Source organism: Hippopotamus amphibius, chromosome 2, assembly GCF_030028045.1.
Source record: "Hippopotamus amphibius kiboko isolate mHipAmp2 chromosome 2, mHipAmp2.hap2, whole genome shotgun sequence".
Classification (NCBI taxonomy): Eukaryota; Metazoa; Chordata; class Mammalia; order Artiodactyla; family Hippopotamidae; genus Hippopotamus; species Hippopotamus amphibius.
The window spans coordinates 144,828,357-144,853,089 of record NC_080187.1 but is presented as its reverse complement, the minus strand read 5'-3'; the positions used below and the strand labels follow the sequence as shown (position 1 = coordinate 144,853,089).

General features: G+C 43.4%; 1 protein-coding gene across 2 annotated transcripts; it reads right to left on the bottom strand.

Annotated features, from left to right (window-relative positions):
• Positions 1-5,910: 5,910 nt before the first annotated feature.
• WHAMM (WASP homolog associated with actin, golgi membranes and microtubules) lies at positions 5,911-24,710 on the bottom strand. 2 transcript variants are annotated; one of them, XM_057719973.1, is made up of 10 exons: positions 24,099-24,710; positions 21,676-21,849; positions 19,473-19,623; positions 17,353-17,522; positions 16,210-16,375; positions 13,241-13,428; positions 12,065-12,151; positions 11,734-11,829; positions 8,795-9,293; positions 5,911-6,689 (listed from the first exon to the last, which is right to left on the bottom strand). In XM_057719973.1, the coding sequence occupies exons 1-10, from the start codon at positions 24,708-24,710 to the stop codon at positions 6,385-6,387; spliced, it is 2,448 nt and encodes an 815-aa protein (XP_057575956.1). In that variant the 3' UTR covers positions 5,911-6,384. The 2 variants fall into 2 exon arrangements, 1 of the variants encoding a protein (XP_057575956.1); XR_009051128.1 differs by lacking the exons at positions 5,911-6,689; positions 8,795-9,293; positions 11,734-11,829; positions 12,065-12,151 and adding an exon at positions 14,603-14,761 and having other exon boundaries at positions 13,304-13,428.
• Between the last annotated feature and the right edge of the window lie 23 nt (positions 24,711-24,733).

The window sequence follows — 24,733 nt, the reverse complement described above, 5'->3', positions numbered from 1 at the left end:
TGTTTGTGTCTGTTTTTAAGTCAACAAAAATCTTTCAGAAGCCCTGTGTGTCTTAGGATACTTGGGAAACTCTGGATCTCCCCGAGGGTAGGTTCATGTTCTCCAGGGCAGCTTCCTGAACTAAAGCACAGAAGCCTTTGGAACAGAGTGAGGGTTTCGGTGGGGTGGGAGTAGGGGTTGCCAGCGTTTCCAGTTCCTGCTTCAGGGCAGCCCACGCTTGGTGTGTTTAGGGGTCATCTGCCCTCCAGCGGGTCACCATCTGCCTCGATGGGGTCAATACCGAAGCTTTTCTTAACCCAAGAGGCACTTTTCTTCTGCGGGGCTGGCCTTCTAAGCAGAAGGCAGCTGAGGGGATATGCTTGTGTTCCTGGCTGTTGGGGGAAAAGCTAACCTCAGAGACTCATTCTACCGGAAAAGATTTTTCCAGAGCTATTCCAGCAGATTATTCACATGGCAAAGTTTCTGCCTGGCAAAGAACCGACTTTTCCCAAACATGTGGAGGAGGTGTGAATCTCAATCCATAGCTCAGGAGTGAAAGAAATAGCACCCTCTCTATTTTCCCTTCATTCAAGTACATTTCCGTTTTGGGCCCTCGGTCTACCAGGCTCATGCAGTTTGATCTCAGTCGATCCCAGGACCCCCTTCTCTCCAGACGAGAGTTTTCAAAGGCTGAGGGCTTGCATGTTCCCAGGGTGGTGGTGGGGGGGTGGTCTATGTCTTTTGAGGTGTCCCCTGTTCCTCCCCTCTCACTCCACCACCTCTGTGTCACAAGAATTCCTCACGTTCCTGTGCTGCAGAAATCTCCATGAGGCTGTCCTAGGCCCTGAGCCTAGGCCCTCTACGTAGCCATCCCCTGTTTGACTGCAAAGGTTTGGGGTGGAGGGTGATGTAACTTGAAGGGACTGCTAGAGAGGCTGATGCGTGTTTGTGTGAGAGAGCACACTACTGAGTGGCAGTGGTTCTGTGGCCACTCCTGCCCTCTTGCTTGGCAGGCCCTCACAGCTCACTTGTAGGTAAGCTCTGGCCCAAGCACTGCACGAACCACCTCCTAGAGAGGCGTCTGTACACCAGTCGGGTCTTAGGTTTCACTTCTTCGGGGCATTTGGGAAAGTCGAGCTCGCTCTTTTGCAGCAATCCTCCCGTGAATTAAGTTTCCCTTTCCAGTTCTTGTCTTGCCCCATGAGTCCTTCTCATGGCAGTTTCCTTTTCACTTCCCCTCTCCCTCCCGCTCTATAGCGTTGGGGTCTCCAAGGACCTGCCCTGGGCCACCTTCCTGTGACACTCTCCCCTGGCAGTTTGTAATACTTTTATTTTATTTTATCTTATTTTATTTTATTTATTTACTTATTTATTTTTGGTTGCGTCAGGTCTTAGCTGCAGCACACAGGATCTTCGTTGAGGCACGCGGGCTCTTCGTTGCAGCGCACAGGCTTCTCTCTAGTTGTGGCCTGTGGGTTTTCTCTTCTCTAGTTGTGGCGCACAGGCTTCAGGGCATATGCATGGGTTCCAGAGCTTATGGGCTCTATAGTTTGCGGTACGCAGGATCTCTAGTTGAGGTGCGTGCACTCCGTAGTTGTGGCACGTGGGCCTAGTTGCCCTGTGGCATGTGGGATCTTAGTTCCCTGACCAGGGATGGAACCCACGTCCCCTGCAATGGAAGGTGGATTCTTTACCACTGGACCACCAGGGAAGTCCTCATGGCAATTTCAAGGCTTTGCCACCCTATCTTGTCCTAGCCTCCTGGAGTCTGCTCCCCTTCGTCCAGTGCTGCCCCCTGCCCACCTCTTGATCCCTGACCATGGCACCCTCCCCCCCCCAGGTGTTGGCACCATCTATGTCCTTGTCCTTGCTTCCTGCACAGTGAGTCACCATCTTCTGCTTCTTCCTCTGGTCGTCCCAGTCTCTTCACTGCATCACTGCTACTCTCACCAGACAGTCCCTATCCTGTTCCTGATCCCCTCACTCCAGGATCTCCTCCATTGTCTGGTTCCTCTTAGGTGAAGCTGCCAGAGGCCTCTTCCTGAAGTCAAGTCCTACCCTATCTCTCCATCCCTACCCCAGGAGGTCACACTAGCCACCTTCCCTGGTCCTGCCCAGGCCTTGCTGGTGCATCCTCTCTGTGCTCTAGTTCCTGCTCTTCCCACTGCCCGGAATCCTTTCCCGTTTCCAACCCTACTTCTCTTCTTAGACCCAGCTCAAAGCTCTAGGCCCTCCGGATTAAAATCAGCCACTCCAGGGGACTTCTCTCATGCTTTTTAGAGAGCTCTTCTCACATGTACAGCTCTTAAATCACTAATTCATGGGTTCATGTAACAGATATTTCTTGAGCACCTTTATGCCCCAGGCCCTGGGAACACAAAGGTGAAAAGACACAGATATTTTCCGCAAATCTGTGGAGACTGAGGTGACACATTGCAGGTGTGAATGGAACTTAACTGATGGGGGATTTGTGAGTCTCCCCCTCAAGCAGGGCTGTCACAGGTGTTCAAGGACAGGAGTCAGGGTACATTCTGCTTCTGCAGAGCCGGGGTGACCCTGGGCCACTCTGAAGACTTTGTGAGACATCAGGCTCCGAGGCTCTGCATCTTGGAAGGAACCTGCAGGGACTCTACGTGTGCCTGCCTTTCACAGCTCCCTCATTTCCTGTCTGACTTGTGTATATTCATGTTTTTCTAAGGATGGTCTGCAGACCAGCTGCTTCAGAGCTATCTTGGGTTTCCCAGAAAAACCTGGATTAGCATTTTTGTCGGTCAGGCCTGGCAGTGTGCGTGCTCGAAGCCCTTGTGCTAGACAGGATGATGGCTCCCCAAAGATGTCCATGTTCTAATCCCTGGAACCTGTGAATGTGTTGTTACCTTACATGCCAGAGGGACCTTGCAGATGGACCTTCAGATGGAGAGATTACCCTGGACTATCTGGGTGGGCCCAGTCTAATCACGTGAGTTCTTGAAAGCAGAGAACCTTTCCTGGCTGGGGTCAGAAAGAGATGGTGATGGATGAAGAGTCAGAGAGATGCAGTGCTGCTGGCTTTGAAGATCAATGAAGGGGCCACCAGTCAAGGAATGCAGGCAGCCTATAGAAACTGGAAAAGCTTCCCGCTTCTCCCCTAGAGCTTCAAAAAGGAACGTAGCCTTGCTGACACATTGATAATACCCAGTGAGACCCATGTCGGACTTTGGACCTATGGAATGGTAAGATAATAAATCTATGTTGTTTTAAGCCCCTGTGTTTGTCATGGTTCTGGCAACAATAGAAAACCAATACACTCCTCCCAGGATTTTACATATCTAAGAGTTGAGAAACTCTACTGTACAGTAAATTTCCTACATACGAACGAGTTCCGTTCCAAGAGCACATTTGTAAGTCCAGTTTGTTCGTTAAGTCCAACAAAGTTAGCCTAGGTACCCAACTAACATAATCAGCTCTATAGTACTGTACTGTAAGGTTTATCATACTTCTCACACAAATAATACATAAAAAGCAAACACACAAGAAAATGGTACTGTGTAGTGAAGTACACAAAAGCACAACCACTTGTAGAGGATGCTCACACTGGCAATGTATGTCAGACATGTGAGCTAACTTATGTGATTGACATGCAAATGCACATTTGCATCTTTGAAAGTTTGTAACTTGAAGGTTCGTATGTAGGGGACTTACTACATAAATTCACTCAGCTGCATGGTTTCACATGATGGGTGGCCATTAATCAAAACCTCTTGATTCTGGCTACTGCTACTATCTGACTTGATTCCCCAATTCAAATGCAGGAGAGGGAACGAATGAACAAACGAATAAGTAAGTCTGATGGGCCCAGCTCATGGTTTTTCACTCTGGAATCCATAGGATGCTTCCAGGTGTGGACTGGCTGTCCTAGAGTCAGCTTTGGCCAGAGGGCTCATCTCAGGCTGTAAAACATGGCCACAGTGGGCTGCCTGTGTAGCCAGGGCTGTGGATTGGGGGAGGCATCGTGACTGGTGTCTGGGACAAGGTGCAGTGGTCCTAGACAGACCAGGGAAGACTTTGGAGAGGAGGACGCTGTGGAGTTGAGACTTGAGTGTGGATTTGCCAGGACAGGGTGGCAGAGGGCTGAGACATGCTAGGCACCTGGGCTTAAGAGAGCAGGGTCATTTGAGGGCAGGTAGCAGGCTGCTTGGTGTCGCTGGAGTAAAACCTGTGGTGGGGGGAGGGGCGGGGGGCAGCAGCCAGATTTCTTTCCCTTCTTTTTTTTTTTTGGCTGTGTTGGGTCTTCGTTGCTGCATGTGGGCTTTCTTTCTCTAGTTGCAGCAAGCAGGGGCTACTCTTCATTGTGGTGTGCGGGCTTTTCATTGTGGTGGGTTCTCCTGTTGTGGAGCACAGGCTCTAGGTGTGCGGGCTTCGGTAGTTGCAGCACATGGGCTCAGTAGTTGTGGCTCACAGACTACAGCACAGGCTCAGTAGCTGTGGGACACGGGCTTAGTTGCTTCGCGGCATGTGGGATCTTCCCAGACCAGGGATTGGACCCATGTCCCCTGCACTGACAGGTGGATTCTTAAGTACTGAGCCACCAGGGAAGTCCCAGCAGGTTTCTGAGGGTTTGGTACACTGCACAGGGTACACTTTACCCATGTGGGCTAGAGCGTGGAGAAAGACCTTGCGGGGAGAGGTAGAGATTGACTGACAGCACTTTAGAGGGTGGACTGGAGCGGTCCCTCCCCTTGGCTCTGGATCCCCTGAGGCCAGAGTCTGGACTTAATTCAAGGCTTGGCTGGAAGAAGTGGGGAAAGGGAGAAGTGAAGGAGAGAAGATTCCAGAGAAGGAGACGTTTTGATGCACTGAAGACAGTTGGGTGAGGAGTTTTAATTGGAGAACTCTCTGGAAAAGGATCTTTTTTTTTTTTTTTTGAGGTCTTCTCAACTTTGGCAGTCCTTAGAAAGCAAATTCTGAGAATTATCCAAGTCTGAATAAGCTCACTCGTGTCTCAAAATACTGAAATTACAATAATTAAAATAAAAATAACAAATTGCAAAATAAGCATAAGGAAGTCCAACAAAGCTCTGATTTTGCCATCTTTAAAAATACCAAATTCTTCCTAGAGAAAATTTTTGTGCTGAGCTTGGCCTGCCTGTGGTGGAGGAGGAGGAGGCCTGGGACGCAGCCACTTGGCCTGCCGCTGGGATTTGCACCTGAGGCCCAGCGTGTAGCCAGCAGGGAGCGTCCCCCTGTGCCGCACCCACCCCCGCCCCCGCCACACACACCCCGGGAACCTGCAAAAAGGGAAGGGGCCGTGGGGACACAGGCCAGTGCCGGGGCCGGGCACCAGGGCCTGGGCCCTGGGAGCAGAGTGAGGCAGCTTCGTGTACAGGAGCTGGACCTGGGTCTGCAGCCCTTCAGGTCAGGGACCGTAGGACACCTTACAGACCCATGGGCGACCTGGCGGTGGCCATGCTGAGAGATCTCCGGCCACGCTCGGAGGTCCAGGCTGCAGCTGCTGAAGAAGGACCTAGCCCCCTGCCAGCTACGCCAGCTGAGGCCCCTTGGAGTTAGCGAAGAAGAAACTCTAAGTAGGAAGGGTTTTGGTCTATAGCAACTTTTCTTTCTTTGGAAACAAAGGAGGGCTTATTCATCTTGTTCTGCGGAGACCCAGACTGCCGTGGCGGGAGCGCGGGTGTTGAGGTGAGCAGGCGTGCTTCAGACACTTGAGTAGACCACCTCGCGTGGGTCCCTTCCCCTCTCCTAGTGTTAAAACAAAGTAAGGGGAGAAACGACGCCAGCGTGAGTGCCTGAGGGGAACAACTCTTCCCCCACCCTTAGTATCTGCTTAAATCAACGTTAACGTTTTTAATAAGATTTCAGTGAAACCCAGCCAAGGGAGGGACGGCTGTGTTAAGAAATTCTGTTTCTTTTTCTCATGAGTGACACTGATGCATTATAAATAGTTCTTTATTATGAGTTTATACAGTGCTTGATACATGAAATACATTTCATTTAAAATATTTAAAATAATTCCTGCTTATAAGCAGTTTATTCAGATTATTGTTAAAAGAGTATTCACATTTTAACCTTTCAATCCCAGGAAAACCACCACACACACTCGGGAGGAACGGTCCGTAGTGCTGTTTACCATAGCAGTGTAAACGTTTTCAGAATAAGGGAATGATTCTAGATTACCCGTGGTGAACAATAACTACCATTTTCTTATGCCAGCAGTGCTCACCGTGGGCTCTGAGATGTGTGAAAGGCACATCTCTCCATCCTCCCCTGACTTTAAGAGCTGCAGCGTTAAATAAAGCTGCAACGTCACACACCAAGCCCTGCTGATCTTTTGGGGTGTTATGTGGCCAGTCTACCAGCACCCCAATTCACATGCTTTTCCAGAACAAGCCTGGGGCCTTGGAGGAGAGGCTAACGGTCCCACTCGCCGGGGCTCTGCTCGCCACTCTCGTCCTGGTCCTCCTCCTCCGAGTCAGCAGACACCCTCTTGATTCTCTGGAGCGCCGCCTTGATGCTCCTCTCCAGGTCACTGGTGGGTTTACTGCTGGGGCTCGGACCAAGGTCAGGGTGAACTTTCCTCAGTTTGACCCCTTGCCTTATGGCAGCCAGAATGTGCTCATTGACGGAGGCGCGGGGAGGGGGCAAAGCGGGCGTCTGCAGCTTCTGGAGAGGAGTTCTGTCATGCCTCAAGGAGGCCAGCACTTCATCCATCGATCCTGAAATTGAGTAAACAGAGCAAAGAGTCGTGAAATCAGACTCTTTCTCCCCGAGATGCCAGGACATTTATGTACTCATTAATGGTGTTAAGTCACCCATCAGTTAATGCCATAATGTAAACAATCATTGTTCCGTTAATCACACGCTTTGATTATCTGCTAGAAAAGTCAACCATCAGCTCCCTGTTTGAAGTCAGGATAGTCTCATTGCTAATGTGTTACCTTGACCACTTATTTTCCACTACTACTTCAAGTCTACAGCAACTCCCAGGCACAGTCAAAAGTCAACACATCTTCTGTTAGTGTGGCTGTTTCTCAAGACACAGGTGTTATCATCTTTTATGTGTGACCCTGAAGAAAGTTATGAATACCTGGGGTGTTAGGTAATCTGACCCAACGTGCATAAATAGCTCTGACATTGTATCTCCTCCATTTCCCTTCCCACTTAAAATTTTTCTTTAATATACCCCGCTGTATTTCTCCAACTTCAGTTTTGGATACTCGTCAGTGATGACTCGTTCTGTGACAGTGAAGTGAGTAGGTTTCCACACATGAAAAGGCTTAAAGTAAAACTTTAATCAGTAGCTCAGTGAACCAGAGGGGGTGGCACTGGCACATCTCTCTGTATGTAGTGTGTCTAATTCCACCTACATTACCCGGAGGTAACTTACGTGCTCTACTTTTGAGGGTGTGAAATGCTGTCAAAACACAAATTAGATCAGAGTTTCAAGGCCTTGGCGAGGAGAAGCAATTTTTTACTCTGGCACCTTGAGACCCCTGCGGGGGTGAAGTCTTTTACCACCTGCTGGAGAAGGGGCATGAGTGTAGCCGCTCATTCAGGGATCTTCCATGTGAGACTTCAAGGTGGATAGTCATTTCTAGTTCAGAACTGAAAGGCCATGCCACGGCTAACAAGACACTTTGGATTTAACCTGTAACTTGTTATTAACAATTCCCTTCTAGGAGTAATAAGACAGAGTTTCACCATCGAGGGCATTTTATGGTATTAATTCACACTTTCTTATTCTTTCCAGTGAAATGAGGCAGTGTGTGTGAGCTGATCAGGGCTTCCCATGCTGTGTGCGTTACACCAGGAACAAGGCACCCCCACAAAGACCTGCCACATCCCATCTCTCACCTAGGCCCAGGCACGTGAGCACTCACTTTCATTTACACTATATTGCTGCAGACCCCATGGAAATGGACCTCTGGTCTCCACCTAATAGTGTGGACATTTTCATTTGTATCTGGTTCTAGATGCAGTGAAACCTTGAACTCAGAATAACCAGAATATGCATTAACCAGAACCACAGTTTGGAACTGTTCTATTTATAATTCACATCACCTATCACAGTCCCCTTGCATGTTCTAGGTAGAGGTACTCAGGCATAATTTTTAAAACAAGTGTACACAGCATTTTGATAGAATTTAAACACACACACAACTACACCCCAGGGCAGCAGGCTCTGAGTCTGGGCAGATTTCAGCCCATCTCCTCCATAGTCAATGTCTAAACCATAATTAGAATAATGAGTAAAACTGTAGCCCTCATTAGACAGAAATATTTGAGTGTATTCAGTATGCTGTACTTGCAAAGGCAAAAAGCGGTCCACTATTTTTTTGACCACTTCATTTTTTAAAGATTTCCCACAGTAAGGTTTCTCAGTCTACCAGTCTGCAAGAACAGCCTTCCATAGTCTAATATTCCTCCAAGGTAATTCCCAACCAATATTCTGCTTAAGATGCAACAATTTAATTCTGTAAAGGACTCAGAGATGCAGCAGTGAGCTTAATTCAAAGCAACATTGAAACATATTCCAATGGCATAAATCAAACACACACTTAAGTCTTAAGAAACTGAGATAGGTTAACTCTTTAACAGGCTCAGAAATCTCAAGTCACATGACCATTAAATGTATAGAGCTGTTTCTTTGAGAAGAGTTAGCATTTATCACTCAGATTTAGGCTATGCTAACTTTGCAATAAAAGAGTGGTAAGGCAACAATACTGGAATATTTTAAGATTGTGGAGAGTTCTGAAAAAGATTTTGATTTGAAGATGATGGCTCCTAAAGCTAGAACGCTTCAAACAGTTCAGCGATTTACCTGGACAGCTAAAACTGTCTGAGGAACCACTCGGGCTCTCAGCAGGCGATTCACACACTAGAGGAAGTGGCTGATCATCTTTCAACGAAGTCCTGAAGCATAAATTCTGATGTTTTGCAGACTGAGAAGAAAATGGCCTAGCAGGGAGGGGCGGCGGCGGTGGTGGTGGTGGTGGAGGAGGAGGAGGAGGAGGAAGTGGTGGTGGTGGTGGAGGAAGAGGTGGCAGCAGTGACAACTCCTCACTTGATTTGCAGTGTGTCTGGTCACCAACTGGGACAAAAGTCTGGACAGGGATGTTTCCAGCACAGCCTTCACGCTCAGGAGTTTTCACATTACTAACTTCAGATAAGGGAGCACTTCTGGTTTTCCTGGAGGATGGATGGATCACCACCGTCACCTGAGAAGTTGAGGGGGATGTCTGCTGGGGAAGTCCATGTGGCAGGTCTGCAGCCACAGGTTGTGAGTGAGAGTTCTTTAGGACAGACCGACCTGGACATCTCTGAAAATGAAAAACCGTTGTGAGAAACTTGCCACAAATGCAAACTGTCAAAATTTTGAAGCTTTCTATAAATGAACACTGAAGCATTTCTGTGAGTGGATTATTCTAATCCACCAAGTGGCCCCTTCTCACTCTGTACAGCCACCCTTGCTACTAAATGTGTATATTAAGGAATGAGCATTTATATCCTTTCATATACTTTGTGATAAAGATATGAAATAATATGTGATAAAGATATGAAAACATTCATCGTATTTCTAGTATGAAAAATCAGAAACTAAATATCAACAATAGAAAGTTAGTTGAAAAAATTATGGTGAATTTGAAGTATTAGGCAGCCATGAAAAATTATAAATAGTTTAAAGTCTGAAACATCCTTAAAAAAAATGCAGATGATGTAGTGTTAAATGTATAATCAGGTAAACAGATCTATGAAAAATACCAGCAGGGTAGACCTCAAAATGACAGTTAAAATGGGAATTAAGGATGCTTCTCTAATTTTTAGGCTTAGGTTAAATTTTATAGTTTAAAAATGTGAATTAAAGAAGTTCTGATTATGGATACTAGGGGGGAAAAGGGTGGGGTGGGAGGAATTGGGAGGTTGGGACTGGCACATATAAACTGTTGATACTATGTATAAAATAGACAACTGATGGGAGATACTGTATGTTTAATGCACTGTGGTGACCTGAGTGGGAGGGAAATCCAAAAGAGAGGAGATCTATGTATACATATGGCTGATTCATTTTGCTGTGCAATAGAAGCTAACACAACACTTTCAAGCAACTATACTCCAATAAAAATTAATAAAAAAAAAATAAAGTTCTGGTCTCACAGGTATAGTATGCTAAAGCAAAACCTAACCTTACAAAGAACTAATCTTGAGGGGTATACACCTCTATGGACCAAAAAAACTGCAACTTTTACCAATCTGAGGGTAACACATTCTAGTGTGCTGAGAGCTTAGGCAGCCTGATTCTGTCACCTTCATACCATCTTCATACTGTCTAAATTTGAAAGTTCATTGCTGCTCTGACTAGTTCAAGGCTACTGAGCTGGGCTCGCATCCCTCGCATCCCTTCCTCCACACGGACTCCACTGCACTCATCAATACCCTCTGGTGACAGCGAACCAGCAAGTTACTGTCCACCTTGCTCATCTGTATTCGTGTAGCTCCACCCCCCCCACCCCCCCCACTCATGCCCTTGCCCTCACCCAGGACGATCACTCTCTGCAGGTGGCGTCTGGGCATGCGTATTCTTTAGAAGCTCCAGAGGTGGTTCTGATGTGCTGCCCAGGTTGGAGAATCTCCGCCTTGGCTCTGCCTCTGTATATCCCTGAGCTAAGCTGTGTAACCACCCTGAGCATCGGTTATTCATCTTTAAAGTGGTGGTGATATTGCATAAGGTTGCTTTAAGAATTAAATGAGAATGAATGTAAGTGCCTCGCATGGTGCCTGGTATATGGCAGTAGTCAGAGTAGAAAGCATATCAGAAAACAAGGTGAAGTTGTAGGACATGTTTTATTCACGCTGGTGGCCCCTGTTTTTCTTGTTGGTATCACACAGCACACCTTCAATACCTCATCCCAGAATTATGTCTGGGAGTGGGTGGTCTTTTGGGTCATTATGAAGGTGTGTGGTGAGAACAGGTTTACGTTTTATAGTCAACAAGTTTAATGTTACTTTAAACAAGTATATATTTTTTAAACCTAATTCACTTTTTAAAAAATTGTGTTTATTTATTGGCTGTGTTGGGTCTTTGTTGCTGCATGTGGGCTTTCTCTAGTTGTGAGGAGTGGGGGCTACTCTTTCTTGTGGTGTTCGGGCTTCTCATTGCTGTGGCTTCTCTTGTTGCAGAGCACGGGCTCTATGTGTACGGGCTTCAGTAGTTGTGGCTCGAGGGCTTTAGAGCGCAGACTCAGTAGTTGTGGCGCACAGGCTTACTCTGCGGCATGTGGGATCTGCCCGGACCAGGGATCTAACCCGTGTCCCCTGCCTTGGCAGGCGGATTCTTAACCACTGTGCCACCAGGGAAGCCCCTAAACCTATTAACTTTTAACAGGGCCCTTAATTATACTTATGTCACAATGTTTCCTTGACCGAATTTTAAAGACGTCTTTATTACAAATGAGGAAAAAGCCAGCTAAAGCTGAGGGCAGTTTAACTATTTTCAGTTTTCCCTGCCAGCTGACACCATGGTAGGCAGAGTCACACCACGTGGTCAGGAGGGGAGAGCAGGAACCCTAGTGTGTGGCAAAGTCAAAAACATCTTGATATTTCTAATATTTTTGTTTTTTATTTATAGACTACAAATAATGGCATTTGGGAAACATTTTATGTCCCCAATTACCTGTTCCTAATACTTTATACTTTTCTCCTAGGATGGGTGATCTTCATTTATTTTTCCAGAAAATGTAGGTGATCATTTCTAGAACTCACCTCTTTAAATGCTCTCAATCGTTGCAGTGTTTTTTGGCGTTCTTGGTTTATCCATTCTTTTCTCTTTTGCTCCTCCTCTTTTTTCTTGTCTCTTTTCTGTATTTAAACAAACACATATTTGTAAACTTCTCAGAAGTCTTGAGAAAGAGAAGGACTGTCACCTGACGTTATCAGCTCCCCCGACTGCCACGTCTGCCACCAAGGCTGCAGGGCTGGACTGCACACTCCCCTCAGGATCGAGGCTGATAGGGCTGTGGGGCTCCACTTTGCACAACTTAAGCCCATGTGTCACATTATGCAAATATAATAACATTCTTCTTCAACTACTCACCCTCTGAATGCTATGATGCTGATGAAAATATTTTATGCTTTCTTCAGCCTGTTGCAGTCTGAGTCGATGATTTTCTTTGCATTGATCCTGGGGGAATAATATAATTTCATACATCTGTTTTTACCTGGTTATAAATGGAATGCCACATGGTTTTTAATATTACCATGGGCTATAGCATAAAAGGTTAAAAGAAAAAAGCACTGCATCTGGGCTGCAGTATAAGGCATTTATTAATAGGAGTTATGGGACTTCCCTTGAGGTCCAGTGGTTAAGACTCCGTGCTTCCAAAGCAGGGGCGGAGGGTTCCATCTCTGGTTGGGGAACTAAGATCCCACATGCCTCACAGCACAGCCAAAAAAAGAAAAAAAAAGTCATGGTCTGGCTCAGTGTGTCTGCTTCCTCCTCAGTCACGTGATACAGGCCTATTGGCTGCTTACAAGAATCCCTTGCTCCCGGCCAGGAGGGCCAAGGCTGGGATTTGGTGCTTTGAGAGATGGAAAGGCAGATCCTCCAACCAAGTGGAAATGAGAGGACATACAGGCAGTGCCACATTTCTAAGTGGGATGTGTCCTAAGGATCTGTTTCAATGCAATTATTTTAAACACATTTCCCCATAATGTTCTAAATAATATCTCCAAATATACGTACATAACACACCCAACCTACGATACTTGAAAAATTATATTAAAAACTACATCTCAATTATGTTTAGCCATTCTTAGTGTGTTACCTTTTTATGTAATCATGGACTTTTTAAAAATTAAGAAAAAAAATCACTCACTGAATATAAGGATTGAAATGAGCTGAATATTATCTGACTGATATTTTATAATCAACAATTTACAATAAAATTAATTTCAGCATTTATTATAGCTGATTATCAGTTTCTACTTATTGTGGTTTTAAAAATACCTGTGTATGTAACAGGCATTCAATAAATAGTTGTTGAAAGACTTAACTAAAATCTAAAGATGAGAGCAAATGCTTAAATCCAAAAGGAAAAAGAATCTTTTTAAGAAAAACATTTTAAATGTATTTTAATTGTAGCCACTGATATCTACATAAACACAAAATTCATCGCTAATAAAAGCCTTATTTTCAATATCTCTTTATCTTTCAAAAAAGAAGAAATCCCCAGAAGGAGTAAGAAAAGAAGGCTTTCCTGGGCACTCCTACCTTCTTGTTTCTGAGATGGGCTCTTCTGGCACAGATCCTGCCCCGTTTAGATTCCAGCTGCTGGCACTGCCGGCTGAGTTCCTTCACCTCCAGATTCTTGTCGTCCTGCAGCCCCATTACACGATCCATGACTTTAAGTTCCTCTGGACTTTCACATGGATCATAATAGATAACTTCATCCTGTCTATCTAGAAACATATTAATGATTTTTTTAAAACATGTTTTATTATTAAAAATAATGCATACTTTTTTAATGTAAGGAAAGTTGAAGATCCTTGTAATTTTGATTAACATTTATGTAGATATATGTCTGTATACACACACACACAACTTATATAGCTATACATATCAATAAACAGAATTCTTAGAGAAACTTTTCCATATGATGGAAATGTAATTTTAATGGCAACATAGTATTCCTGAATTTAAGCACTCTCTGTTGTTAGAATGTTCCAGTGTCCCATTATTATCAATTTCACTGTGATGAACATCTCTGAATATAAATCTTTGTGTATAATTTTTATTACTTCCTTAGCAGATGAATATTTAAGGCTCTTGATGACTATTGTCAAATCACCCTCCTTCCAGAAAGGCAACTTACATTCTACCAGTGGTATATCATTAAGGTGCCTTAACAATATTCAATCTTTTTTTTTTTTAATAAATTTATTTATTTATTTATTGACTGTGTTGGGTCTTCGTTGCTGCACATGGGCTTTCTCTAGTTGTGGCAAGCGGGGGCTACTCTTCATTGCAGTGCACTGGCTTCTCATTGCAGTGGCTTCTCTTGTTGTGGAACACGGGCTATAGGCATGTGGGCTTCAGTAGTTGTGGCACATGGGCTCAGCAGTTGTGGCTCACAGGCTCTAGAGCACAGGCTCAATAGTTGTGGCACATGGGCTTAGTTGCTCTGCGGCATGTGGTACCTTCCTGGAGCATGGATCGAACCCGTGTCCCCTGCATTGGCAGGCGGATTCTTAACCACTGTGCCACTTAGGAAGCCCAACAATATTCAATCTTAATTACATATTGGTTTTTTTAAAATACATGGTAACTGTAACAAATTCAAGCCCTACAGAAGTACATAAAATAAAAAGTGAAATTTTCCTCTTCATTTACCAACTCGTTGGCATCTTATTCCCAGAGGAAAGCATGAACAGTTTGGCATACATCCTTCCAGATTAACTTTTTTCTAATAGAATTTTTTCCTAAGTATGTAAAATGCTTATAACCTGAAGCTACTGTAAAGTTTTTTGAATACCTAGGCTTAAATTAAATGTTCGGGATCTACATGAAGAAAATAACTAAACTTGGAGGAACTTTAGGGAAAAAAAAAAAAGACAAGTAAATGGATAGACATACCATGTTCTTGGATGGGAAGATTCAAAATTGAAAAGATGACAATTCTCCCCAAATTAATCTCTAACGTTAAGTGCAATCCCAATAAAAATTCCGAGTTTTGGGTTTTTTTTTGTTTTTTTTTTTTGGTTTTGAACTTGCCAAAATGATTCTAAAGTTCATCTGGAAGAATAAAGGAGTGAGAAAAGTCAGAAAATTTTTGGGAAAGTAGAGTAATGAGGGAAGTACTTGCTTCACTTAAAATGTACCCCCAAGGTACAATAACAGGAACAGCATGGTACCGGCACCAGAAGCCATTCACAAATCAATGAAAGAAAATAACAATTCATAAACAGATCAAAACAAATATGATAATACTGGATATGAGACAGGTAACAAGTCAGAGCAACAGGGGGAAATGTTTTTAAAGCCAGTGATTGGGACTGTTAACAATTTGGGGGAAAAAGTTAGATTCCTACCCCACATCAAAATAAATTTCACATGGATTAAAGAGCCAAATGTTTAAAAACAAAACCATAAAAATACTAAAAGAAAAACATAAGTAAATACTGATGTAATTTTGGGATAAGGAGGTATGACACCAAAGCAGAAAGACTGATACAGATGACTTCATAAAAATTAAATATTCCTACAAGCCAAGAAAAAGCAAATGACAAAGAAATTACTTGCAACATATGACAGATGATGGAATAACATCTCTAATATAGAAAGGTAACGTTCCAAAGAAAAAGGGGCAAGGACCGTGAACAGGCCGTGAATAAAAGAAATACAGATGGCCAGTAAACATACAAAATTGCATTCACATCACTTGTAATTAAATAAATGAAAATTAGAAGATGCCATTTTTTCCTATCAAGTAGGCGAGAATTCAAATGAGTAAGTATGGGGAAACACAGTAATCAGCTGATGGGAGCATGATTTTGTACAACCTATCTAGAGGGCCATTACGTAGAATGAAATTTAGAAATTTAGAAAGTAATAGAGGTGTGGAAAAATGCATATCAAATGATTGCTGTAGTGTTGTTTTAACAGATGTGTCAAAATGTAAAATATACATTGTCCTTGACCTGATTCCATCTTTAGAAATTTGTTCCAAGGAAATAATCTGTCCTATACACAAAGACATGTGTAAAGGAAGGTTCTTTACCACACTGCTGTTCACAACATTGAAAAACTGGAAATCCCAGTATAGCTATACAATGGAATACTATGCAGCCATGAAAATTCTGGATGGTTTTATTACTTGCTGAAATGTAAAGATGATTATTATGTAGTAAATAAAAAAGAGGTTACTGAACAGGATACATAGTTTTGATTTAAGAAATTGATAGATATTTATAAACATCAGCATACAAAAAAAGACTACAAAGCTATAGAGCCTAAGTATCTCTGAATGATGGAACTGGGGTAATAATAGTTTCCCTGTGTTTTGCTGTGTGTTTACCAATGAATATATTATTTGAATAATAAAAATACTGAAGGGAAACTTTATCAGAAAATTTCAGTAAATGTTTTAGACAATATACAAGAAATAATTGATAATATGGTCTGTATTTCCTTGAATGTGTAATTTAAACATATTAATATATATGTTTAAATATAAACTCTACCTTTTATAAGTCTTTTAACAGAGTCCAACTGTGTAACAAGCAGTATTTCTTCATATTTTAATATCTCGAATTGAACCTCATATAATTCTAATTGAACTTCATAATAGTGTATTTCCAATTCGTCTACAACATTTTTTTTTTTTTCTTGTTCTGGAAGATGTTCCATCTTGTTTTCATGAAAAAAAATAAGAGCAAGTTAAAATAATTAGTACATTAAAGGCAAATTTTACAAGCATTTGAGTTATTTTCTATTCCTTGCTCAGTATCAAATAGAAAAAAAGCAAATAGAGAAGAACACTTTTCCATTTCATTTAATGGGATAAAAATGCCTTCTTCAGCGTTTGTCACAAATGCTTTATCTCATCCCTGAAACATATGAAAACATTTAGGTTTTGAGAAAAATAAATGGCAATGAGGTATTTACAGATGTTTTCTGCTTTAAAGTCATAATGTTACAGGAAAAAAATTAAGTGACGCTGCTCCTAGGATGAAGTACCTCTTTGATTATTCTATGATTATGCTGAATATACCGCTTGATTGATTGTAAAGTATATTACCAGGGCTTCCCAGGTGGCTCAGTGGTTAAGAATCTGCCTGCCAATGCAGGGTACACAGGTTCGAGCCCTGCTCCAGGAAGATCCCTCATGCCATGGAGCAACTAAGCCTGTGCGCCACAACTATTGAGCCTGTGCTTTAGAGCCCACGTGCCGCAACTACTGAAGCCCACGCGCTAAGAGCCCATGCTCCGCAACTAGAGAAACCACTGCAATGAGGAGCCCACGCACCAGAATGAAGAGTAGCCCCTGCTCACCACAACTAAAGAAAGCCCATGTGCAGCAACAAAGACTCAACACAGCCAATAAATACATGACTAAATAAATAAATAATTAAAAAAATAATAATAAAGTATATTACCTACTTCAGTACTGAGCTCAATGTTATCATCAAGTGAATCCTACAATATAACTTTTCAGAAACATTTTGACCAAAGGGAAATTTCATGGCCAACCTAACACAGTCTCTAAATTCTCACCTGGTGTTGGAATAAGTGGAGAAACGAAGATCTTTCACAATGCCTGGAAAGAAAGACTCCACCTAAAATAAAAGTATTTTTAAAACAAGTTTCACTTATCTTTGTCTCACCTTTCCCTGAATTTCAGCTCTTTTGTGATTTAAACACAACTCTTTGGCTCTCATGAGTTGCAGAGTCTCCCGAGCTAACATCAGCTTGAGTTTTTCTAACCTGGGAGTTGCTGTGGCCCAGGCAGCCTGGCCAAATCTCTTCTCATCCTGTGCAATTTGTTTCTGCATTCCTGTCAGATTGTAATTAATAAAATAAGACATAAGTACAACTCATTAAAAAGAGAAAAACTTATCCTGAAATAATTCTTTGTTTATTGCCTCCCATGTTACCTGAAAAACACCCCTTTTAAAAGAAAAATTGCATTTTATATTGACTTTTTATTGTCACAAAAATAATACATGGTCATTGGTATAAAATTTTAGATAACTTCATTTAAAAAAAGAAAATAATAAATCATGAATCTCACTTACTTAAAGCAATTGCTTCTTACATTTTGGTGCATATACTTCTAGACTGTTGTATATCTAGCTAGACAGACAGGAAGATATAACAGACAAACAAACCCCCATCACAGGATCATCATTCTACTTTATATCTTGTTTATTTCACTTAATATATCATGGAACTCTTGCTATTCATAAAAATAGTTATAGAGAATCATGCTTAATAGCTACATGGTATTCCATTTTATGAATGTGCTATAATTTAACGAACAGACAATAAGTTGTTGCTATTTGGGGCTATTATCGACAATGATTTAAGATAAGACAAAAGTCCTTCACCCACAGCCCACAAAACCGCACGGTCTCATCTCTGCCTGTCCTGCTGGTATTCTCTCACACCACGTTCTCCGTTCAGGCATACCTCAGCGATATTGCAGGTTCAGTTCCAGACCACCACAATAAAGCAAATATCACAATAAAGTACCGCAATAAAGCAAATATCACAATAAAGTGAGTCACACGAATTTCTGGGTTTCCCATTGCATATAAAAGTTATGTTTACACTGTACTGTGGTCTATTAAGTATGCAGTAGCATTATGTCTAAAAAAACAATATACATACCTTAATTTAAGAATGCTTTATTACTGGGACTTCCCTGGTGGCACAGTGGTTAAGTATCTGCCTGCCAATGCAGGGGACACGGGTTTGATCCCTGGTCCGGGAAGATACCACATGCCGCGGAGCAACTAAGCCTGTGTGCCACAACTACTGAGCCTGGGCTCTAGAGCCCATGAGCCACAACTACTGAGCCCACACGCCACAACTACTGAAGCCCACGTGCCTAGAGTCCATGCTCCACAACCAAAGAGGCCACCACAACAAGTCTGCGCACCACAACAAAGGGTAGCCCCCACTCTCCACAACTAGAGAAAGCCTGTGAGCAGCAACAGAGACTCAATGCAGCCAAAATAAATTTATTTTAGAAAAAAGAATACTTTATTACTAAAAAATTGCTAACCATCATCTGAGCCTTCAGTGAGTTGTAATCTTTTTGGAATAAAAACATCAAAGATCACTAGTCATAGATCACCATAAAAAATATAGTGAAAAAGTTTGAAATATTAGGAGAATTAGCAACATGTGACAGCACCACGAAGTGAGCAACTGCTGTTGGAAAAATAGCACTTGCTATTTTACAATGGATTTGCTCAACGTAGGACTGTCACAAAACCTGCACAAAACATACTATCTGTGAAGTGCAGCACGATGACACGAGGTGTGCCTGCACTGTGCACCAGCCCATGGGTTCCTCCTACTTGTCAAGCTCCCTCAAACCAGAGGGCCTTCGTAAATGCTACTCCTGCCTGGAACACTCTTCCCTCACTTTTTTGCTCTCTCCACTTTCATTTACCCTTCCGGTATCAGGGCAGGTGCCACTTCTCAGAGGCCTTTACCGGCCACTCTGATTGGGCCTAATTTCTCTCTCCTAGGCTCTCAGAGCCCCCCATTTCTCCTCACATGGCTTGCTGCCACTGCCCTTTTCCATGTGTTTGAACGAATATGTAATTAATATGTTTCTCTCCCCTCACTTGACTGTACAGGGTCTGTTTATGCTTATCCTTATGTTGAATCCCCAGTACCTAGAAAAGACAATCTTGTGCTTCAGAGGCACACCACTGTTTTCTGAATAAAATGAAAATTACATGTATCTTAGTATAGCATTTAAAATTATTACCTGCTAATGCTTCTACTGTTTTTTCAAAATAATTCACTGTAATATCTTGAATAGAGACTATAGCTTCTTCAGCCTGTCTGGCCCATTCTTGGGCTTCCTTCTGCAGGGCAACTATCCTTTTAGGACCCAGATCATCCTCATCCAAGGACTTCTATAGAAAGAAGGGAAGGTTGTATTAGTAAGAGAGAATAGTAATGCAGAGCCATTAGGAAATTGAAAGGAAATTGGTCATGTGGATTATTTCAACTACTTTTATTACTCCTACGTAGTCAAATTTCATTCATCAATTCCTTACTGAGTATGAAAAAGGTACTAAGTGGGGCATCCTCTGGATGACAAAGGGATACTCTGGAGCATAAAGGAAAAAAAGCCCCACTTTTACTTTATATTACTCGAATAACTTTTTCTAGAAGGGAATGCTATCAAGTTACATTTCTCTATTAATAATAATAAATGATTGTTTGAATGAGATCTGTGTTATTAAGCACTCAGCATAGAGCCTGGTACACGGCACTCCAGTGTTAGCTGTTACTGTGGTTTCTTTTAGGGAAGCTTTTCAATACTGTGATTCTTTTCTGAAGGGCAAAAGTCATACAACAACCTAAAACATGCGTGATTATGACACGTACTATGTCATCTAGTATCCAATTCTCCTACCAAGCATGATTTAGTGATATAAGAAATATACCCAAGTTAGCCATCAGGGAAATGTAAATCAAAACCAGAATGAGATACCACTTCACATCTACTAGGATGGCTATACTCAAAAAGACAGAGTGACAAGTGTTGACGATGATGTGGTCAAACTGGAAGCCTCATTTACTGCTGGCAGGAATGTAAAATGGTGCATTTATGGTAAACAGCCTGGCAGTTCTTCAAAAGGTTCAACAGAGTTACCGTAGGATCCAGCAATTCCACACCTATATATCCAAGAAAAAACCCATATGTCCATATAGAAACTTGTACACAAATGTTCATAGCAACAGTGTTCATAGTAGCCAAGAAGTGGAAAAATCCCAATATCTATCAATCGATAAATGGATATGTAACTATGCACTATTTCCATATAATGACTATTATGTGGCAATGGGAAAAACTGAAGTTCTAATACACATTACAACATGGATGGAACTTGAAAACACAATGCTACACGAATGGAGAAAGACACAAATGATTCCATACAATATGAAATATCCAGAACAGGGACATCTAGAGGCAGAAAGCAGATGGGTGGTTGCCTGCGGTTGGGGGGAAATGGGGAATGTGGAGCGACTGTTCATGGGTATGGGTTTCTTTTCGGGGAGATGAAAATGTTCTGGAATTAAACAGTGGTGGTGGCTGCGCAACTCTGAATATACTGAAAACCAATGAATTGTACCCTTAAAATAGGTGAATTGTATGGTCTGTGAATTATATCTCAATAAAGCTGTTATTTAAAGAAAGAAAAAATATATACAGGAAGTACAGACAATCCAAATAATAGTTTTTCAAAATAACAAACAGAACAACCTTCTCCACAGGTTAGGCTGGCATGAGTTTTATCTACACATGATACCATTTTTACAGTAGCCCAGCAGGGGTCATGAGTGCATGTGTGGAAGGATAGCCCAGTGCAGGGGGCAGAGATCAAGAGATCTCTGTGTTGTCTTGATTCCAGCTGGTTGAAACCCAAAGAAAGCTATTTAACCCCTCCCTCCCACGCCTCCCCCCACCCCCCCAGATTCATTTGTAACACTGTAATGATACTGCTTATTCTAACTAGTGTTCCATGGCTCAATGAAAGAAGAGCAATGAGGGCATTTACTAAAGTTTAATTTACTGAATTACAATCCAGGGCCTTGCTATTTAAATTTTCACCCTATTTCTCAGAAATCTGTATGTGTCCCTAGAGGCTGAAAATAAGCTAAAGTAAATAAGCATCACATTAAAAACAAGTCATGAAAAAAGAAAACAAAACAAGTCATGAGCAAAGAAAGTATGTAACCCTTGAAAATCTACAGAAATCTTAATGTATTACGATGACCAACATAAAATGTCTTCATCTTAAATCAATTAAAAAAATAATAAATTCAATATATCTACAATATATCTAAATATATGGTAAACCCAAAGTGGAAACACAGATTGAATCTTAAATGCGACTAAAGAAATAGTATGTGATAAATAGTAACTCTGATAAAGTAAAAATATAAAGAAAACGTACCAAAATAGCAAGCTTACATGAAGTTGCAAGTTCTCGCATATCCCTGAATGGCTGCAGTAAATACTGGAAGAACATGGTTGCCGCAGTAACTAATTCCTGGTATGCTTCATCTTCCTCTCGATACACTTGCATTAATGCTACCATGGTGTTGGCTTTTTCATGCCCTTGAAGCACCTAGAAGGCAAAATGCAAATAAAGCTCAAGAATGGACAGTGTTTATAAGATCATACCAAACCATAAAGCCAAAGAAACCTGAATGTTCTAAACCTGAATACGTCAATTCAAAATACTGATTAAACATGAAAACGCTATAGTCCTCCAACCAAAATGTCCAGTAAGAATGGTTAGATAAGTCATGGTACATCCATAGTAGAATATTATTACTATAACCAATCATGCAGAGCTGTGCTTGTGAAGACTGTTTAGTAACCTGGGGACTTTTCTAATAATAAATGGGTGGTGGAGGAGGACGAAGAGTTAGAAAATTTTCTCTCTCAAGTATGTACTAAGTACTCAGAGTAAAGGACCTGAAAGAGGCATCAAATAGGATGCAGACTGAGGATATTTTTTCATCACTTTCCTGACCATAAAGGTTTTGTGAGTATGTACTCCTTTTTTAAAAGCTCGTAAGACACAGAGATGCCTCCAAATACTTCTCCAGCATGCTGGCTCCCTTAATTCCCCAGGTTAATATTACCACCAAAGCCCCAGCAGAGTAGACTCATGTACAGGGTCACAAATGTGGCTCTAGCCTCTGCAGAGAGCTTCTTCTGAGGCAGGGTAGAAAACAGACTGGGTGTTTATAATCTAGATAAACTCGCTTGGTAAGAAATTATCTTACCCCCCAGGAGAAAAGCAATAAAATCAAGTAATAGTATAGACTTTTTTCCCCAATCAATATCCTAAATTCTTCTATTTCCTTCCCTCCACTTAAAGATAAAGTGATCTTTGTTCAGCTGCCATTTTATCCAGGTGATAATAGTAGGATTAAAAAAAAAAAAAAGTAAAAGTTTCCCTGAAGAAAATTAAAACACATGAAAAAGTAAACTTAAGGCAACTGATACTTTTCAGCCTCAGTGTTAGACTATTCAGAATTCAAACCATTCAGCTTCACTTTATATATACTAGCAATATTAGCAACTGCTCTAATTCTAAAATCGATTGCTTTCCTGTTCTAAATATGAGCTGAGTATTAAGATGATTACATACACTCCCATGGAGGCACTATATTTTGTATTTAAGCCCTCCCCCTGCCCACAGGTTCCAAGTAAATAGGTGAACTACACAAGTGTCAGCAGCCAGCTTAACATATGAACTACACTAGTGCCACAATACCTCTGAATGAACTTCAACTTGTGTAAAGTATTACTTTTATAATAGTAACACATATGTTAGTTTTAGGAAAAATCACTTCCCTCGGTCAGAAACAGGTGTCTAAAACGTAAAAGTCTTGTCTGATTCAAAATGATAAAATTGATTGGCCTGAAACTGCCCTTGTGGTTTCCTCCCATTATAAAGTGAAATTAACCCATGAGAAGTGGGTGTATAAAAAGCTCATTCTATATTTAGCTTGAGGATATAATTAAGATTTTGAAATGTGGCTGAATTGTCCTCTTACACCTCCCCTTCCTCAAATGAACGCAGAGAAAAATCATTAAGATTAAGAACGGCCTGTAATGAGAGAGGGCAAACAAGAGGCACTTCGGGGTGTAGGACCGAGCACTAAATCTCGACTAAGGATAGTCAAGTCGCTGCGGATAGATGAGCCATGTTTTCCCGTAAACCTTGTTGTGAATTTGTGAATCCCCTTCAGTTCTGCAAGCTTACCACTCAAACAATGAATTGTTCGGTCTAATTACCTCTCTCAAGCTTAAAATTGCACTCCTGTTGCTGCGGTTCCCAACTGATGCACACACTTCACATCCTGTCGGCTTTCCCCTCGACCGAGTCTGTAGTACCTGAAAACCTGTGTCCTAGAAGCCCCTGCATCCTCTAAAACATCTTGCCTCCGTTATCGGTCTTCCCTCACACACAGCCCCTGTCACTGTGTACGTTCAGTCCCTGCTGTCCTGTCCTACACGGGTGGGCTATTTCTAGTTTTGCTTTCAGTATTCTCTGGCATTTCCTGTCAAAACAGCCTGCTCCGCCAGCACCTTCGGGGGAAAGGCTGACGGGCGCACCCTGGCTCCTGACTGCGAATACACTCAGTCCTCTCGCTAGGCCTCACGCGGCGTCCGCGGATTGCCCTCGCCGCTCCAGGACAGGCGCAGGGCCCCTGCGAGGCTGGCGCGGCCGCCGCGCCTCACGCCGTTTTAACTCGCTCCCTCGCCGCGCGGGGCCGCGGACGGACCCCCGCCCCGGGGGAGGGCCCGGGCGTGTGCCCGGCGGGGAAGAGCCCGGGCGTGTGCCCGGCGGGCGCGTACCTGGCGCAGCCGCACGCACGCCTGGTCCCGCCGCGCGCGCAGGGCCCGCTCCCGGAACTCGCGCGGGCTCTCGTAGTCGGCCGCGCCGCCCTCGGCCGGGAAGAGCGCGTCGCGCACCGCGGCGCCGCCGCAGCCGTCCGCCGCCTGGCCCAGATAGCGCTCCAGCTGCTCGCACAGCTCCTGCAGCGCCGCCTCGCCGGGGCCCGCGCGCGCCGGGCACACCAGCGCCCACAGCCCGAGCCCCAGGCCCCAGGCCCCGCCGCCGCTCGCGTCCAGCTCGGGCGGCAGCCGCGGGAAGCAGCGCTCCAGCGGCGGCCACAGCGCCGCCAGCTGCCGGTGCGCGCCGCGGAGCCCGGCGGCCGAGAGGAGGCCGGCCCAGCTGGGCGGGGGCGCGGCGGCCGCGGGCTCGGGCTCGGGCCCGGGCTGGCTCCCCTCGCTCCGCCGCCGCCGCCGCCGCCGCTGCGCCGTGCGGTCGTGACAAGTCACAGCGAACTTGCCCTCCACGTCGTTCCAGGCCACGAGGAAGCGCAGCTGGTGCCGCTCGGGCTCGGCGAAGAGGTCCTCGCGGACCGGCACCCAGCCCTCCAGGCTGTCGGGCTGCTCGTCCTCCATGGCCGCCGGCAGTCAGCGCCCGG